Below are 19,472 nucleotides of genomic sequence, written 5' to 3'. Positions count from 1 at the left end.
GGGTTGTAAGATCTCTGGTCATATTCATACGTCCACCGATATACAAGGGTAGTTATTTGAATAGTCTGACCTACAAGTATAAGTGCAGGCTCATGTCTCTAGGTAAAACCCTCTTGTATAAGATAAAAGCTAAATAGTTCAGTGTTCACATGCCTTAAATTCTTTACAAATAAAAAAATCAGCTGTCCCAGAATTTTGTAGGTTACAAAATCAAAAAGTTTCGAGTTCGTATTGTTAGATTATAAAAATTAGTTTTTCAATTGTCACATGGCGAATTCTGGTCGTCTAATGAAGGTGAGTGAAATTATTAGATACTAATGTCAGGGTTGACATACAGTTCAGCAGTTCGAATAAAAATTTTTGCGAAGTTTACAAAGTACTTAAAGTGATGGGCTCATTTTGGGTTCATGATGCCCTTCAAAAGCATGCGTAAGGTAGATGCTGGTCCACTAGATCCAAAAATTGTTGCATATGTCAATTATTTCTGCAGGAGCGCAGGCTTTATGCATATTGCATGGGAGTGTTTTAGATGACTATATTGACTCTTGTTCGTTTCAAATTCTGGGAAGCACACTAGAAACGCTGAAATCCCTGAAAAAGTAGTTTGTCCAATTCCCCTCTACAGAAAGAGCAAAATGGTTACTTGGGATTAGAGAACCCGGAATAGGGAAACACCTTATAGAAAGAAAGAGGAATTTTACTTAAATTTGGAATGATAATAACATAGAACACAATGTTTATCTTTAACTTTTACTCGACAAATTTTTCGTAAATGTAATTTTAACTTGTTTCGGAATCCTGTAGATTTTTTGACGTTGGACTCAAAAGTTGAGTCTTTGATCAGTCAAGACTGTTGGACTAAAGGGCAATAACATTTCATATCTTCTACCCATGCGGGAGAATCAACCCTAATCGCCTTCGAGACTTAATCTATGGGAAACCACATGTGTTTGAAGTAAATTTCTGATGCTATTAAAGTTTAGTGTACTATAAATTGCCTCTTTACTGGTTTAGGTAGAAGAAGATGAGCCCGAGGTTGGAAAATACAGTACACCGACTCAAATATGTACCATGCCGTTACGGAAGAGGTACATGGGCGAATTTGACAGTCAGACGATTGCCGCTGTTACAGGCATTATTCACTTATATTCTCATCAATATGCCGAAAATTTTTTTAAAAAACATTCTAATGAAAATTATCAAATTACAGCTCGACTACCCAAGGAATTGTTCTACCAGTACAATCCATCTTGTCTTGAGAAGCCCAGTGCTCGAGTGTTACCTTTATTGTTTCGCCAATTGAGAGACGAACAGACAATTCATGCATACTCCTTGGACAAAAATCCAGAATTGGCAAAACATTGGCAAATGTTTGTCAGAGCGCTGCCGAAAAGTGATAAACCTTTGACACCAATTCCATCTGGGAGGTAATTTAAAAAAAATAAATACAAGTCTTTCTCTTGCTCCAATTATTATTAATGTGATCGTACCTTTCGATGTTTGGGTAGTCAACCAGCTTGTTCCTAATGTTCATTTTGTTGTTGGTAATAACATTTTCTTACCGCTCTCCCAATGTTGCACTAACTTTAATTAATACAACTGCAAAGTAATTTTTGGATTGAGCGTTGGTAAAAGCCATAGTTATATTTATATGTTCATTTATCATTTTCGTGTGTTTACAAAGAAAATTTCATTTTGAAGCAATTCAATTATTGCATTTTCTCTGATGCAGCATCCACTATTATGTAAACTGATTAAATTGAGAAAAAAGAAAATTAAATATAAAAACTATTAAGTCTAATTAATTATTACTGAGTTCTTTAGGGCTGTTGCTATTTTTGATCTTCATAAAATAACAAACAAACAAATAAACCTACTAAAAATTTAATAATTAATTACTGTGAATGTGTGTTGTTTTATATATTGATTCGATTTGTTAGAACGGTCTCTGTAATTTCCTATTCAGTGAAACAGAATATTAACTACTGTGAAATCGGTATAAAAGTTGTTTCAGAAGCAACAAATAATCGGTATTTATGTTTCAGAAACTTCCATATAGCACACTACCATGTGGTCCTGGTGAAGCCAACTTACGTATCTTGGAAAAGGAAAAAAGTTCGACACTGAAACTATTTAAAACAACTTGGACAAAGCAAAATCTTAATAATGCAAAAACTCAAAAATTAAAAAAAGAAGATTGTTTAAGATTATTTATTATAAACTACATCATTATGTTTAAAATCATAAATTTTTACATACAAGGGGGTGGGGAAAAAATCAGAAAACAATTTTCATATTGGACAAAAATGCATCAATTTGCTAAGAAATAGCTTCCTTATATTTTAGTTTGAAAAACTGCGGCTAGGTATCAGCACAAGACGAATTGCCTGCTTGCAGAAGATAGTCATAAAAACAGATGAATGAAACATTGCACCATTTTGAAAAGTTTGCTCTAAAACTGGTGCAAATTGCTATAATCTAGTTACAGTATAAGATATAGAAGATTATAGATATAGATCTTGGAAATTTTTAAATTCCTTCAAATTTCAAACTTCGTGAAATGCATATTTTGATGAATTTTTTACCGAATTATAGAGAAAAGATTGCTCTATAACTGATATCCATCAGAATGTTTTAGTGATAATAGTTATTGAGATATAGAAGGTATAATTTTGGAGGTTTTGTAAACCCATAAAATTTCAAACCTCTATCTTTCTTCCCATAGTTCCGATTTTAATGAATTATTTAAAGTTTTGAGGGTTTGTAAACCGTCAAATTTCTAACCTTGTTATCTCCCTTCCTATTGATTAGGATTCAATGAATTCTTTACCCAATTGTAAAGAAAACTTAGCTCTGTAACTTATATCCATCAGAATGCTTTAGTGATAATAGTTATTGAGATATAGAAGGTTTAATTTTAGAGGTTTTGTAAACTGTTCAAATTTCAAACCTTTATATCTCTCTTCCTATTGATCAAAATTCAATGAATTCTTTACCCAATTGTTGAGAAAAGTAAGCTCTATAACAAGTATAAATAACAATGTTCTAGTTATGATTGGTAATGAGTTATAAAAGTGCTAATTTTAAATTAATGATAAGGCCTTTTTTCGGTATCGATGCTGAATACAGTTATGGAGATAGGTTTGCCCCACGTAAGGACCTCTTTATAACTGTTAATTTTAGTTACTTTGTAAATCTTCGCCCTATTGGATACAGTTTAGATAGGGTTTTTCAACTTGTCATTAAAGTGCTATCTTGCTCATACGCCTAATAAGGGTATATTGCCACCGTTCAAATTTTTGATTCATAAAACGTTTAACATGAATGAATTTTTATTCGATACGAAATTCTATGGGATATACTTGTTGATGTGCCATCATTAGAGTCTGTGACGTCTAATTTATTCTAAAAAATATTAATGAAATTTAATACTATAAAATTACTCAAATGATATCAATAAATTAGTAATGAAATGTTAGGTACTTTCTAATTTGTGTACCTTTTAGCGTTTAATGAACCCTTGTACTTAACTTTTAAAACTGCAATTTTTTTTAAGCAGATAATTAGGAGTGGACGTTAAGCCTCGTTAAGCAAAAAACAGGCGATTATTTTACTAATTAAATCAGTGTTAAATGAAATGGTAAGTTCTGTTATTACACAAACATAAAACAGTAAATAAATGCGCATGTGAAGTTTCAACAAAGAGACAGAAATTAATTGATGAATTTTTCAATCGGGTGACGCAAAGTACTTTTTCATGCTGTGTGATTGTTTTACAATATCCGCCTATTTTGTAACCTACTAGTGCTGTTATAAGCTACTTCCAATAGACATTTCAAAATTTGCGATATCTCTGTGTTTATGGTTTGGTTATGGCATTAAATAAAGTGTCAGCAAATTTGTTTAAACATTCATCAACATGGAACTTAGGACATACTTTTAATAAATTTCACACCAGTTTTATTAATCTAAGGATTCAAGTAGCTGGTTATAATATAAACGTACCAAGGTTATCACCAAATGAGGTAAACAATAAAAAACTGTCTCGTTAAAATTTCTTTTAAAATGTTACCTATCTTGGTAATCTAATTCTTTAAATTATTCAAATTTAGGTAAATACAGTGTTACGTGCAAATGAATACAGTCAAGAGTTCACTTCTGGCCCAGTCAAATCATATGATACAAATCAATTAGCGTCTAACAGCCCTATTGAAGATACGAGAGCAGAAGCTTTATGCAAGAGTACGAATGGTAAGCATATTTTTTTGGGCAATCTTTGTATTAATGTTAGTTTATGAGTTAATACAAGAATCACCCACAGCATTTCTTTATCTTGGACAGTAGTATCTCAGGAAATTAGAAAAAGATTTTTCTCATACAATTAATCATTAAGTTACTGAAAAATAAGTTAAATATTTTTCTCTTCGTACTAAGGCTACATTAGCAAGGACGCTGTGTGAGATTTCTTTATTCGCCGGCTAGAACAGTTCCTCGCTCTCTCGTTGTAGGAGTATTTGCCGGAATATTCGATGGACATGCAGGGGCTTCATGTGCACAGGTAGTCGCTAAACGGTTATTCCATTATATGCTTGCTGCAAGTCTGTCTCCGCAACAACTCTCCTCACTTTCTACAACATTTGATGAAGATAATCAGTTGCTGGAATGGTATAACAATAAATATGATTTTGTGGATCAGCTTAAAACTGTATATTCTAACAGTTTCAAGCGCTACGTCGCAGATTTACAAGCAGAAGGGATAGTCAGAGAGGTAAGCCATCATATCTTAGGTATTATTATTATTTTTTTTTTTTAATTTCAAAAATATTTCCTGATTGACATTCAAATGTTATTTCTCTAGAAAAAAGAGGCTTTGGAACATTCTTTTCTACGCTTGGATTCAGATTTATCAACTGAAGCAACTTCTGGTGGTGATCGTAAAACTATGGCCGTCGCAATGTCTGGTTGTGTGGCGTGTGTAGCCATTATTGAAGGAAGTTCAGTACACATAGCATCCTCAGGCGATGCAGGAGCTGTAGTTGGGGTGCTTAGCGAAAATGGTAAATGTTGGACAGCTCGGAAACTCTCCATAGAACATAATACTGATAATAGAAGCGAAGTGGAACGAATACTATCTGAACATCCGGTTGAAGAGAGGCATCGAGTCTTAGATAGAGAAAGGTTATTAGGACAATTAGCGCCTTTGAGAGCATTCGGAGATTTTCGGTAAGAAAAGAAGTTGTTTAAAGGAAAATTTGTCTACTTTAGTTATAATTAAAAAGTTATTGTCTTGACATGTTTCTTCATGTTTAAGATATTGTTATTTTAGTGCAAAAATGCATTTCGTTATTTCGTTCTACGTACACTTAGGACAGATGAAATCAACATCGTCCCCTTGGTGCAGAACTACCTGCTTCCATCTATTTATTTGATTGCTATTCTATTGCTAGTAATGTAGAGGTGGGCCCTTGTCTCATCCGTAGTAAAATATCGACACTGAAACTTATGAAGTCTTTTTAAAATGGTTCAAAAGATTTTCTTTTAAATTAAAAATCATCTTGCACGGAAGATTTCTCTCACATTTGATGCTTGATGTAAAATATTCTGTACTCATTCTTCTTGTATGCCATATCAGCTGTCTCACTCATAAAGTTGATGATTGGTGGTTAAAGAGACATCAAACGTCCTATTCCGTATCGTTCAGCTTCTCCAATTTTTCATTTGTAATTTCAGTTTTTGGGTCTTCCTTCACATGGATCATTTTCAAGAGCAGCTTATAAGCACGACCGCTTATACATAAATGCTCCGGCTAACTCTCATTAATGTCTTCTTATAAACCGTAACAATTTTGGATGAACTTTGAACTCCATAACCAACAAATTTGCACATACAGAAATAGTTGTATACAATTAAACTCTAATTTTGTACAAACTTAGTAACTGTTCGAAAACCACAGCAGGTTTGTTTATGACTTTGTAGACTTTATTTCAAGGCTACCCGTGACCATTATCATTCGTCTAGGAAAGAAAAAGCTTTTAATTACGTTGTTCTGATTGTAGATATAAATGGAGCAGAGAAATGTTAGAACAATTAGCCGTTCCTTTATTCGGAACTGAAGTAATTGCACCTCATTATGAAACTCCGCCATATCTTACCTGTAAACCGGATGTTACTTACAGACGTCTTACGCCAAGGGATAAATTTCTTGTAATTGCTTCTGATGGTCTCTGGGATCTATTATCTCCTTTGCAGGTATTTTTTAGTTACCATTAAGTTATAAAGTTTTTACATTTTTCGTATGCATCTTCTCTCTGTATTTTTACTTTTCTAAAAAGCGGATTTTGAAGCAAAACAGTTGTAGAAAGATAAGGTAAGAGTTAGTCAAGATTCAAACTTTTTTATCATTATGGATTCGGCGAGGAGATTAAGACAATTTCCGTGCAAATGACTAGTAAACATCTCACCGGATATTTACACCAGGGATACAACGCTGTGGAGCATGATTAATAGTCAATTTGAAAGCGTTAGTCCACTTAATCTGGAAAGAAGCTTTTCTGGAACGTAATAGTACTTTCTTCTTCCATACACAGTGATCATAGTCATGAAAAATTGAAACTTTTTTTTTTTTTTTGTCAATTCTGTGCAGGTAGTACGAATGGTCGGAGAACACATGAGCGGAAAAGCAGCCTTAAGTCCGTTGCGTCTACCACGCGACATCAAACTCCGTGATGTTCACAAGATTCTCTCGACCAGGCGACAAGGTTTGGACAAGGTGCCTGTAGATAGAAACGCGGCTACACATTTAATAAGAAACGCTTTGGGCGGCACTGAATATGGAGAAGTGGAACATTCCAGAGTTTCTCAACTGTTATCATTACCCCAGGATGTAGTCAGGTTATTTCGTGATGATATAACGGTGACTGTAATTTATTTTGATTCAGATTTTATTACTCATTGTCCAATGTAGAGAAGTAAATAAGGTAACCAAATTTTTGTTTTTTTTTATAGTTTATTTTGTTAATAAAAAATTTTTTGTAAATAATTTTGCCGAGTTTTTCTTTGGGTTTTATGGTTTTTAATTTAGCTTAGAAGCTTTGTACATGAATTAACAACTGTGTAAATGAAGAGAAATTAATTTAAATGAAATGTAAGTTAATCTTTCAACCCTTCCGAAAAGTAAAACCTCTAAAGACGGCTTAGGAAGGTCGAAACGTGAAGCAAATATATAAGTTTGAAGTTGCAGTACTGCAGGTTATCATTTCTCTGTAGGAAATAAAGACATCTGAATATGGTATAATACAAGAAATTAAAAATTATAATTTATTTTAATATTGTCCTTCGGTTGTCCACGTTTTTGATATAGATAGTAGAATTGATGTTTTTATATAATTGTTCAGTTCGACAAAAATGTTAAAATTCTTGAATTGTAATTGAAATCTATATTTTTCTAGTCACTATCTCTGGCTGCGCCCTACCGATCCATATAACCTGTAACCGGTATTTTTTATTATATTTGTTTTAATGTATTTTCAGTTTTTATAAAATGAACTATTGAATTGAAAATGGTGTTTTTTGTTTTAATTTTATGACTCTCGACATTTTCTCATTTATGAAGATATTTAATAATGAATATTCTTTAAATTTGTATAATCCAGAATCCCGAATTCTTTTCTATACAAAGCTGATGTATTACCTAATGTATCTCTATCTTAATAAGTAAATTAATGAATAAATTTCATGACTTTATTCTTGTACAAATTAATTTCCATTTCTTAATAGGTTTTGGCAGTAAGGCTTTTTTCTTCAATTAGTTATGTTGAACAAAAAAAAAAAACATATATAAATCTTTAAAAAATGAAGCCTATTATCATTCTGAAAAGTCTTCTGCGAAGACTCCATTTTTTTTATACGTACAATTTTTTATGACATTTTGAGAATTTTTTAAATTTTAATCTATTTATTAAAACCATATTATAATATTGGGGGGAAAAAACAGAAAATTTCATGTTCTTTCATTGAATTGTAACTAAATTAAATAAGATCTCTAGAAATTAAACTAAGTACTTTAATGGAAGAATGTCGTGACGCATTTTAAGAAGTATAAATTCTTAAAACAAGGTTCTGGTAGTTAAGAATTGGTTATCTTTCCTTTTTTTACCCCACAAATATCAGAATACTCATAGCCTAGCATGTCATATGGAATGCTTAGAATTCCCACACTAGAAAAACAGAATAAACAAAAATAAGCGTAGAAGTGGTAGGTAAATAGAAATATAAATAATCTTATTCTTATTCCCCGTTATTGGACTGTGCCCTACATCTGTCCGGCATCAGCCTATTCTTAAAAACCATCCAATTACAGCATGCACTGTATTGACTCATACCTTATTTCAAAAGTTACACTTTCCGACCTTCCATTGAAGCACAATGGGAGCTTTGTAATTGCGCTGATTCAGGAATTTTGTTTTATTATTTATCTTCTATATATATACTGTACACATCAAGGTTCATTCGGAATCCAAATTAGCTTTTGCTGCGTGGTGGGATATATTTTAACCCACCTCGAAAAGTTGAAGTTATTCATACATACAGCTTAATATGTTACTTAAAGTTTTTCATTCAGTTGGCAGTGCATATGCACCAATGGCAAATAAGTGAAATAATTTGTATATTTATTATAAACTTGACCGATAGTAAAAAATGGTGGCACCGCATACTGTTCTATTATTTGGATGCAGCTGTTGTTAATTCATATATTGTTTATAAAAAAATTGGGTCAAAACGTGGAACTTATAACATTTCAAGGAACAGTGCTGTACTGTCTGCAAAGTTCTGCTTTGTTTTGGTAAAAAGTTGTGTTTGAATGAACATCATATAAAGCATTAGTTGCATAGTGGTATTATACAATACCAGTGTCCCACACTCAAAAAGGACTATTGGAATGGTATTAATTTAGTCTTTTCTTTTTTTTTCTTATTTCGAGAGTAATGATTATTTGAGAGGGATGATTACGTATGTAAATGAAGGTTTATTTCCATTTTTTTTTATAATAAAAGAAATTCTGTGCAACTAGGGCTTTTATTTTCTTTAAAATCGTCTGCCTCGAAAGAGTTAAGACACTATGATTCAATTTCTTTGAAGCTAGTTTAACCTGGAAAGTTTTGTATACAGTTAAACCTGTTTTTGTGCGGTCTTTTTTTTTTTTTTTTTTTTAATGCGGTTTTGATTTTGAACGACTTCTTTTGTGCGGTCCCTATTCACCGCACAAAAACAGATTTTAATGTATAGTACTGTACTCATTGTTATGCCTGATTTCATTTTTACCTAATTGGTAGCACTGATTACCAAATTCATTCATCGATTTAGAACAAAAATTTGAACACCTTAACACACAGAACACTTACCTCACCGTTTTAGCTTCAACCCCACTTTTTGGCACGCTTTCCATCTAGGTGGTCGAGAGATATTCCTAAAACTAGACCTCGAAAGTATTTAGGAGGGGGGAAAAAAAACCCAAAGGTACAGTAAACTTTTAAGGTTCAGCTAGATACCATAATTTCAAATTTTATTATTATTATTTCTTTTTTAATCAACATTCCCGAGCTTTCAGTGTCTTCATCACATATAGAGTGTGTTTAATGTAAATATTACAGGTATGAGAAAAAGAAGAAATTTATTTAATCGGAGTATATATTGGATGTTTGCTTTATCCATATTCACTTTTCACCCTCATTTTACGAAAAAGCAAGAACTACTATTAAAAAGAAATATAAAAAATTTAAAAATAATAATTATTATTATTTCGTCCGTTTTACTAGAGATATTCATTTTATTGTTTCGCATTGAAAAAAAAGAACAAAACAAAACAAAGAACAACCAAACAAAAAAATCGTTAGTCAAGAAAAATATTTGAGTTGAAAAAATGTATAATATATATAATTAATAAATAAAGGTTATGAGAAAAAATAGATTCAGTAATTGTTGTGTTCAAAATTAATTTTTTGTTTTTGTTTTAATTTAAAATCCAGTTCTTGCTCGTAAACAGATTTTAAATACATTCGCACAGCATTACATAAAAAAATGAAAAACAAAAACGGATTTTTTTTTCATTGTGATTATTTTCATTTTTTCTGTTTAATCAATTATCAGTTTATGATTAATTTATTTTTCATTTTTTCTTTTATCCATTAGAAGAAGCAGATAAGTACAAAAATATAAAACAAATTAAATCATTTTTTTTTTTTTTAGTTTAGTATGCTTTGATGGTGCGGCCAATCACTATCGCTCTTCTAAGATCAAGGTTTCCTGTGGATGTAGCTTTACCTGGTCTAAAGTAAGATTATGATCACACGTAGTCAGATCCCTCCTTGGCCAACTAGATATCACTTTATACTCTTCAATTCTGTAACCACTAACTATCAAAAAATTGAATAACACTTTTAGTTTATCATTTGCCAGAAATCTTCGTTCAAAAGGTGCAGTCTTCGGCGGCCGGAAACGTATCTTGATGGTGCCTTCACCGCAGCCTTCAGCTGGTTCTTCAGGAAGTTCTGACTGTATTGTCAACCGTTCTACTTCTCTACGTTTATTCTCAGCTTCCTGTTCATTGCGTATTCTTTCCTCTTCTCTAGATTGTTCTAGCTGTTGTTTACGTTTTGCTTCCTCTTTAGCTCGATCGGCCTGCAAAGACTGCTGGAAAGCTTGATCTTGTTCAATTTTAATACGCTCCCTGGCCGCTCTTAGTTCATCCTCTTTGATCTCAGTCTCTAGCATCTGCGAATGTACATCTACAGCATGTATTAACAATGTCATAAACTCATTAATACCTATATTACCATTGATCACGTTAAATAGTTCAGTGTTTGAACGACTTCTAACTATAATTAATAGTGCTGGCAGCTCGGTGACAGTGATCTTGCGCACAGTGTCAGCTACCGGTCCTCCAAGACTTTTCAAAGCTGAAGCTAGAAACATATTTCTATTCTCTGTGTTAGTCAAATCCCAGCCCCACAGAACGAAATTGTTTGTGAACATTTGTAACACGCTCTCCGAGCCAAGCACTTCCGTACAGAAAACATTCGTCAATACACTACCATCATGATGAAGATAGATGCCCAACATGCGTCTCTCTTTTGCTGGCTTCATGCAAGCTTCATTTATAGCATCCTCCAATGGGCCGGGGAAAAAGTTAGGCGTATTCTCACCATAGCGATATGTAAAACCATCGATGAAATGCACAGAGCCGGCAGTCTCATCTTCCACATCATTCGGTATCAAGGGAGCGTTTCTATTTGAAGAAGATGCGGCAAACATTTCATCATCAACAGCGAAATTTTCAGCCGCATCTTCAAAATCTTCATGTGAACTATCCGTTTCGGCCAAATCTATGTAAACTGTGGGCGCCAAAACAGCGTCTGAATTCTCTGAACTCACCGTAAGACAATGGAATGGCTCATCCAATCCAAGATGTTCCAATAAAGAGTTATCTCGGACAAGATCTGGCCAACCACACCAAACCTGTCTCAGTACTGGTATACCGGTCAATGTGAACGTGTCTCGTTTCACTTGGGCCACAGTTGTATGACCCGGTAATGATAATCTATACTCTTTATTCTTACTCTCATCATAGATTTTCAATACGTGCGTCACTTGATTAGTATCTTCATCAATTTCCATGACATTGTCCTGATGAGAAAACATGTGGTAAAGAAAATTTAAAAAAAAAAAAAAAATTCTACGAAGTATCTCCTGAAGTAGTGGAGTTGTAAGATATATGAAGCGATCCCTCAACTACAGATGGCCATCACAGGATGCACTGCTCTCCAGTTATAACGTAAATGGGCGGCATAATTGTAATTCGATCTACCACCGATTCGTCTATAAACAAACAAACAAAAAACTTTTCATTACTCTACACTGGCAAGTATAAATATATTTAAAATAAACATTTGTGGAATTGATCAGCTTTATTTCAATTACGTTTAAAAATAAAATAGCCCCTAGCTTGGGGTGGAATCAGACAAGAACTATTTAGAGATTTGGGAGATCTGAAGAAATGCTTTGAAAATTTCGTTTTGTTTTAACATAGCATTTCGTGCGACACGGAACCAACAGAACTTCAGCATGATTCAACAACTAATACGGAAGTTTTTCCAGTAATGTAGAATTTCGATGAAGTTTTAACGGGAAATATGGATTTTGAGGACTTTTTTTGGCATTGTTTTTCGCCATACAGCCAGCATCGTCTAGGTGCTTATCACTAGAATATCACTCACAATACATTCTTACTTATAAATACCTTCGCTTCACACATTCATCCCTCTACTATATACAACTATTTACATAAACCTTACAACTAATGGATGGATCAGTACTCCTATATTCCTGCCATCCTTATAGCTTAAACGAAATTAAAATTCCGCAATCCTTCTCTAATCATTTTCTTGCATTCATTCATTCTATAACTTTTAAATACATTCGTATTTCATAGCTAGCTTTGCTATAGATTTAAGCACATAGCAATGAAATATGAATGTATTTATATATATAAAATGATTTTTATAAGTTTTTTATAGGTTATTTATGAGAACTTATAGTAGAGAAAGTAGGGGAATGTCTGCGCAAGATTTTCTTTTTCGGACTCATTTTCACACGCTTACACCTGATGTCTTTTTTTTCAATCCAAGAGATCCAATTAAGTGTTATACCTTGAAAATCGATTGCAAGATCGCGATATTTTCTTTTACTAGTATAATATTTATCGAAGCATAATTGAAGTAAGTTCTAAGTTCAATTTTGACTGATACATAAACATTCCCTTTCTACAGTATATCAATCACATTTTTATTAGTTTCTTTCTCGACCGTTAAGTTACTACTAATCGTGAATAAATAAAAAAATGTTTATTTAAAATATAAATATGACGCATATTACAGTGTTGATTCAGTTAATCAATACATTGCAACCACAGCAATTCTCTGGACTAGCACACTCAATGGAAATATCTATGAACAACAACACGTAATCTTATATCTAATCCCTGAGTAAAACGAAACGTTACACATTTAAATAAATAAATAAAAATAATAAAATGCTACAAAATAAAATTGAAAACAAAAGAGAGAACTTTAGCAAGAACGTTAACTTTTCCTCAGTGCTACTTTATTCCCTCTATTGGCGTTATTTCAATGAAATGCGAGTTAAAGAGATTTCCTCTATTGGACTGCACTGAACAGATGTTATTATTGTTTTGAAACTTGCTAAAAATAGCACCCCTAATTTTCTCTGAACTCATCCCCCACACATATACTACAAAACATCACATCCACTACAGGTTCATCTACAACTTCACTTTCCAAGGGAAAATTTGTTTTAGATCAGCTGTCAGAAAGGAGTTAAAGCAGGCTTTTCCTAGAGTCATTTTAGTGTAACGTACGGGTTTTTTTTCCACAAACCATATAATGTTTAGTAAAAAAAATAGGTTCCAGATATTCGGATATTAAAACAAAGTGCACAAGTTGTACTATGTATGAACATTGAGAATTGCGTGTTAAGAGATAATAAGACTTGTCTAAGTGAATAAAAATATTTAAGCAGGATATAATGATAATAAAACAATTTTTGCTAATTTTTAAGACAATCAACGACCTTTATCTAAGTTCCTTCTAAAAATAAAATAGTGAGAAATAGAAAAATAAAAATATCATCTTTTGATTTCTTTCCGTGTTTTTACCAATTCACGGCCATTCTCAAATTTAAGGAAGGTTAATACAAAATAGTGAACACTGACTGGCACGACACTCTCATAGTACAATATATTCAATTATTTTTTTACAGTATTTGTCCTTATACAGGGTGATCCATTTAAAACGGTATTTGTACTATACAAGGTGATCCATTTAAAACGGTATTTGTACTATACAGGGTGATCCATTTAAAACGGTATTTGTATTATACAGGGTGATCCATTTAAAACGGTATTTGTACTATACAGGGTGATCCATTTAAAACGGTATTTGTACTATACAGGGTGATCCATTTAAAACGGTATTTGTACTATACAGGGTGATCCATTTAAAACACACCAATCGCTAATAACTTTTTAGGAAAGCGGAATTTCGAAAAAACCCACGAAGTAAACTGTATGTTTTTTCGGTCTAGTTTTCAAATTTTTCACCCCTAATGCTGTATCTTTATTTTTGGCGGAGTTCCGGCTAAAAACCCAATTGAGGTTTCATAAGGACCACTGGTTTTGACAATGATTGTAAATACTACATAAAAAATTGTGAAAAATGACGTTGATCCCGTATCGATACCCCTAATATTTGTCGAGATATTTATGATCAAACTTACAATTTTATCTATTCGTGAACGGTTTTCAATATTAATTTTCCACCAGAAATACACGTTTTGGGAGGTCCTCTGACTGCAAAAAAATGTTATTGGTGACGCAAAGTAAAAAAAAATAATAATAATTGAAGATGTTAAAACATGTAGTGTAATGTAATGGTTGTGGGTGAATCAGGATAAATTTGTTTTATCATCAAATAAAAGCAACCGTCACATCAGAATAATGTACCCCGTATTTCTTGACCTATGATTACGGTTAGAATGTCTTGGCAGGGTATTGGTCTAGTGGTCTTGAGCGAGGCTTTGTAAGTGGAAGACCCCCAGTTCGAATCCCGCGAATGCAGACATTCTTATTACTTAAATAATCATAATACTTTTTTAAATAAAGCCTAGTTTTACGCGGGATTCGAACTGGGGATCTTCCACGTACAAAGCCACGCTCAAGACCACTAGACCGATGCCCGCCCATCCCTGGCAAGACATTCTTACCGTAATCATAGGACAAGAAATCTTGCATACTGGGAGCGTTAAAATGAAGTGATGGTTGCTTTTATTTGATGATAAAACAAATTTATCCTGATTCACCCACAACCATTACATTACACTACATGTTTTAATATCTTCAATTATTATTATTTTTTTACTTTGCGTCACCAATAACATTTTTTGCAGTCAGAGGACCTCCCAAAACGTGTATTTCTGGTGGAAAATTAATATTGAAAACCGTTCACGAATAGATAAAATTGTAACTTTGATCATAAATATCTCGACAAATATTGGGGATATCAAAACGGGATCAACGTCATTTTTCACAATGTTTTATGTAGTTTTCATAATCATTGTCCAAAGCCGTGGTCCTTATGAAACCCCAAACCGGTTTTTAGCCGTAATACCGCCAAAAATAAAGATACAGCATCAGGGGTGAAAAATTTGAAAACTAGACCGAAAAAAACATATAGTTTACTTCGTGGGTTTTTTCGAAATTCCGCTTTCCTAAAAAGTTATTAGCGATTGATGCGTTTTAAATGGATCACCCTGTATAAGGACAGCTAACTCCAATACAGTCGAACCTCGCTTAACGAGCATAATTCGTTCCAGAACCTTACTCGTTACGCGAAATACTCGTTAAGCGAAACAATTTTTTTCATATAAATTAAAATAAAAGGGGATAATTGCTAGATCAGCCACACTTACACCATTTTCTCGTTTCTCAATGATTTTAGGTTTCAATTCTAACGTTATTTCAATTCTTTTCGAAGCCATTTTGTTAGAGGGATAACAAAATAAACACAATAATATTTAAACACAAATGTCACTATATGGACTTCCCCTATACACCACTCATTCGGTGAAGTTCGGTTTCGACTGTATCAATGCATTAGATACGTGGAGAATATGAAACGCATATGCGTAAACAGGAATGACTAATCGAAGAATGCGCAGTTTTCGATGAGTCAGCGAAAACTGCGCAGTCAGCGAAATGTCATTAGAAAACTATCGTTATGCGAAACATCGCTCGCTATAAGAATCAATTTGTTTTACTCGTTATGCGAATTACTCGTTAAGAGAGGTGCTCGTTATGCGAGGTTCCACTGTATTAGGTATGATGGTTTGGTTTTCGACCGATATAATAGATTATCCGTGATTTTGAGATTTGGTCAATAAAATTTGTACACAATTTTTTTTTGTATTCATACCAACGTTACGGCAAATTTGTTGCTTCTTCAATCAATTATGTAAAGTTATACGCTTCAAAAACGGTCGGTATAAAAAAAAAGAGAAATTTGTGTACAAATTTTATTGACCGTACCTCAAATTTTCTAGGATAAATATTGGGTTTGTTTACATCTATAAAATGTTAAATCCGTTGCAAGGAAGAATCAGAGAAAAATTTACAAATCAAAATGTGTGTTACGTGTTAATCAACTGAAGTTAATAAAATTTGTTTTACATTCTGATTAACGTGACTTGATGTGAAATGTGTACACATTGCATTCGTACTGAAACTATATTTCTGTATACAACAAACGTTACATCGATAAATAAATCAAATAAATTCTTTGAATGAACTTAAAAGGAAAATAACAGATCTAAAAATCAATTTTTGCACAAAACTGACATTCTTTTAATTGGAAATTTCAGTAAGACTTTTCTTACTTATAAAAAATAATACGCATGTTACAACTGTACAATACACTGAAACGGCACTCTAGAGAAGAGCTTAACTTCAGAACGATCTCACGAATTATCCCAGAATAACTGCTTAAAAAATCATATTTTACGAAAGTGTTTCACAAAGTGAAAAAAAAAAAATCAGATGAATGACCTAAAGATTTAAAGACATCAGACAGATTGTATTTTCAAAAATTTCGCGGGAAGGAAGCAAGAACAATTCATTTAATTCTTCTTAAAATTTTTCATCAGAAAAAAGCGTAACATAGCCTATCAAATAGAAGTTGCCTGAAATTATGTTAGATACCAGTGAAAATGTTTCAAATAATAGTTATAGGTTTTCCTTTAAAGAAATTGATAGATGCCTATTTCGAGAAAATTGCAAAAAATAAAAAATCAATTGATCTAAAATCGAATTGACCTTAAACTTATTCCAGTAATCTCTCATCCCGCTCTTTAAAAAAATGTAAACTATCTGAGATTTTCCTTTTTTTGAATTATGATGATCACCATACTCACAGACACGGAACAATTTGGCAAAATACTTTCTTTCATGATCAGAAGACATGTATTTCCTGAGAAAACAGGAAATAAGCATTTCCACTAATGGTGAATAAGAGATGGTAAACACATGAATAAACAACCTGCAGGAATTTTGAAGAAATGAAAAATTAGTTGTTTTTTTTTTTTTAAGGATCAGCTGGAAAACTTGGTTTTATAACGAATCAATCTTTTAAATCTCTTGTAACCTTTCTCCCTCAAGGCTTCATTTGCGATTGGTATGGGTGGAATTCACAACGCTTCTGGTTGAAAATACACTAAAAGTTATTTTTACCAATTTTCTTCAATAAAACTATGTGAGAATTCCATCCACAAGTTCTGAGTAAATACAATTCATTACTGATAATAAGTTAAATCTTCATATCTCTTTATCAGAGATTTTTACCCTTGATAATCACATTTGATTTATCTTTTTATATATAATCGAACGATTTCTAGATCAGCTTGATGTTATCATATGTTCTATGTTGACAGTTTGCCAGGCGATGTCGAAAAAGTAAATAAGTAGACCTAGGGCGGAAACCTCTTTGATATTTTCCGGCACTATGACTTAATAAAGTATTATGCAACTATTATTACAATAATCTCCTCTACAAGTTATATTTGATGTCTTTTTAACTAATGCAAGACTGTTAGTTCAACTTGCAGCATTGAATATTTCTTCAAATAGAACTATTTATAAATTCCACATACAAGTTCACTTAAAGATATAATCAAAACTAACAACAACCTCTTCAAGCGATTTAAAATATTACTTAGGAATGATGGTTATGATTTTTAAATTAGCTATTTGTTTGTGTCATTTTTTTTTCAGAACTATTTAAATTTTTACACTATCAACTGATTTAGTGAAAAAGACCTGATCAATTATGCAATAATTTTGGAAATTATATCCAATTTAAAACGAGCTTTCGACCTGGTTCACTTTCAAGTCTCTTCTTAAAAGATATCTCATCAGGTTGACTATTGACATAAGCAGTTTATAGACCCAACAAGAATGGGGGGAATTCATTATTTTAATTTTAATTTAATTTTAGGCCTAGATGAAGACTGACCATGAAACTTATTGTAAATGATGGCTACAAAACTCATTCAAAATTTCAACTATTCACTTTCCAAAAATTTAAAATTAGAAGAAAATAAGAGGTAACCAATAGTTGAATTGGAGTACAAATTAAACAATAAAAACGATAACTATTGTAAAGTAGAAGCCGAATGAGAAATGACTGCAGTCACTCGCATTAAAAAACTCAAATCTAAAACGCAATCCACCCACTAATCGAAATCAACTTATAATCAAATATATTATTTAAAAAAATGTAAGCAGAAATTAATTTTTACGAATTTGTCATTTGTAAGTCTCTTCTTACTTCGTTGAACATAAAAGTAAAAAAATTCCAATATTCAAGTTGTATACAAAACATCCTATACGAAAAACAAATAACAAAAATATTCCCACATTACAAAAAGAATAACTCACCAACAATGTTTGCTTGAAATACTAAGTTAATGAAGATATAAGGAGCGAGAAAAAAATTATATCTGCTAAACACTGATGAGTCTCCTAACCCTGAAGTTCTGGTCTAGGTTATAAAAGGTTACAAATAAGCATAGGTTATTCTAACCTTCTAAAAGCTTACTCATTTTTTTTTTTATAGAAAATAGATTAACACATTTTACCTTAATGATTGGAATGTGGATGATTGAACAGTACAATAAATTATACGAGAAAAATCACAAGAACAAGTATCTTCATTTCAAACTAATATCTTTGAATTTCCTAGAAATATCATTAAAATTTATTATGTTATGATGAAAATTTAAAATTCACATTTCCTAAAGCAATAACAAAAACCATTACATTCTTAGATTTAACATTGGAATATTTATTTGATATATGTATTTACTTAGTACTTATCTGGCAGATATAAACTTCTAGAAAAAAAAAAAACTTATTTTTTAATATTTAATTTTGAACAAGATTATCATAAACTTCAAATTTACCTTTGAATAATTAGCTTCTAGCAATAAAAGAGAATTTATGGTAAGGTTCTTTTTTTTATAACCTACCGAATATGTTCTATGTTGGGATTAGATTTCAAGATCGTCTACTTGGATTTTAGTTCTTCTTTTTTCTTTGAGAAAAATTAAATATCCGAAATCAATAATTCAATTATGAAAGATCAACTTAAAATAATTAACATTGAATCTACAGTAAAGAAATTTGGCATGACACTGACTCTATCCAACAATTTGACAAGATCACTGTATGGTTATGGTGCAGGGTCGTAGGTTTTAGGTTGACTGATTAGTTAGGATTACTTGATCACTAGCAATTACTGCATTAAACAAATATTTTTTTCCCCCTTTTTAAATCAGTTCAAATTAGAGGC

The 19,472-nt window shown here is 32.2% G+C and overlaps 3 protein-coding genes across 6 annotated transcripts; 2 read left to right on the top strand and 1 right to left on the bottom strand.

Annotated features, from left to right (window-relative positions):
• The first annotated feature begins 153 nt into the window (after positions 1-153).
• LOC141450137 (uncharacterized) lies at positions 154-2,210 on the top strand. The gene is made up of 4 exons (XM_074120253.1): positions 154-294; positions 1,015-1,132; positions 1,211-1,427; positions 2,046-2,210. The coding sequence occupies exons 1-4, from the start codon at positions 268-270 to the stop codon at positions 2,125-2,127; spliced, it is 444 nt and encodes a 147-aa protein (XP_073976354.1). The 5' UTR covers positions 154-267; the 3' UTR covers positions 2,128-2,210.
• Positions 2,211-3,605: 1,395 nt separating this feature from the next.
• LOC141450133 (pyruvate dehydrogenase [acetyl-transferring]-phosphatase 1, mitochondrial-like) lies at positions 3,606-11,169 on the top strand. Its single transcript, XM_074120243.1, has 6 exons — positions 3,606-4,025; positions 4,113-4,251; positions 4,509-4,768; positions 4,859-5,223; positions 6,057-6,249; positions 6,644-11,169. The coding sequence occupies exons 1-6, from the start codon at positions 3,873-3,875 to the stop codon at positions 6,962-6,964; spliced, it is 1,431 nt and encodes a 476-aa protein (XP_073976344.1). The 5' UTR covers positions 3,606-3,872; the 3' UTR covers positions 6,965-11,169.
• On the bottom strand, positions 9,976-19,399 carry casp (Fas associated factor casp). 4 transcript variants are annotated; one of them, XM_074120246.1, is made up of 2 exons: positions 19,084-19,399; positions 9,976-11,874 (listed from the first exon to the last, which is right to left on the bottom strand). In XM_074120246.1, the coding sequence occupies exon 2, from the start codon at positions 11,695-11,697 to the stop codon at positions 10,276-10,278; it is 1,422 nt and encodes a 473-aa protein (XP_073976347.1). In that variant the 5' UTR covers positions 11,698-11,874; positions 19,084-19,399; the 3' UTR covers positions 9,976-10,275. The 4 variants fall into 4 exon arrangements, with proteins under 4 accessions (XP_073976347.1, XP_073976345.1, XP_073976346.1 ...); XM_074120244.1 differs by having other exon boundaries at positions 19,150-19,399; XM_074120245.1 differs by lacking the exon at positions 19,084-19,399 and adding an exon at positions 18,560-18,662.
• Between the last annotated feature and the right edge of the window lie 73 nt (positions 19,400-19,472).

This window comes from Rhodnius prolixus, unplaced genomic scaffold (assembly GCF_049639745.1).
Source record: "Rhodnius prolixus isolate KJV_2025 unplaced genomic scaffold, Rpr scaffold_2, whole genome shotgun sequence".
NCBI classification, from domain to species: domain Eukaryota; kingdom Metazoa; phylum Arthropoda; class Insecta; order Hemiptera; family Reduviidae; genus Rhodnius; species Rhodnius prolixus.
The sequence above is the reverse complement of the archived record's forward strand: the minus strand, read 5'-3'. Positions and strand labels throughout refer to the sequence as shown.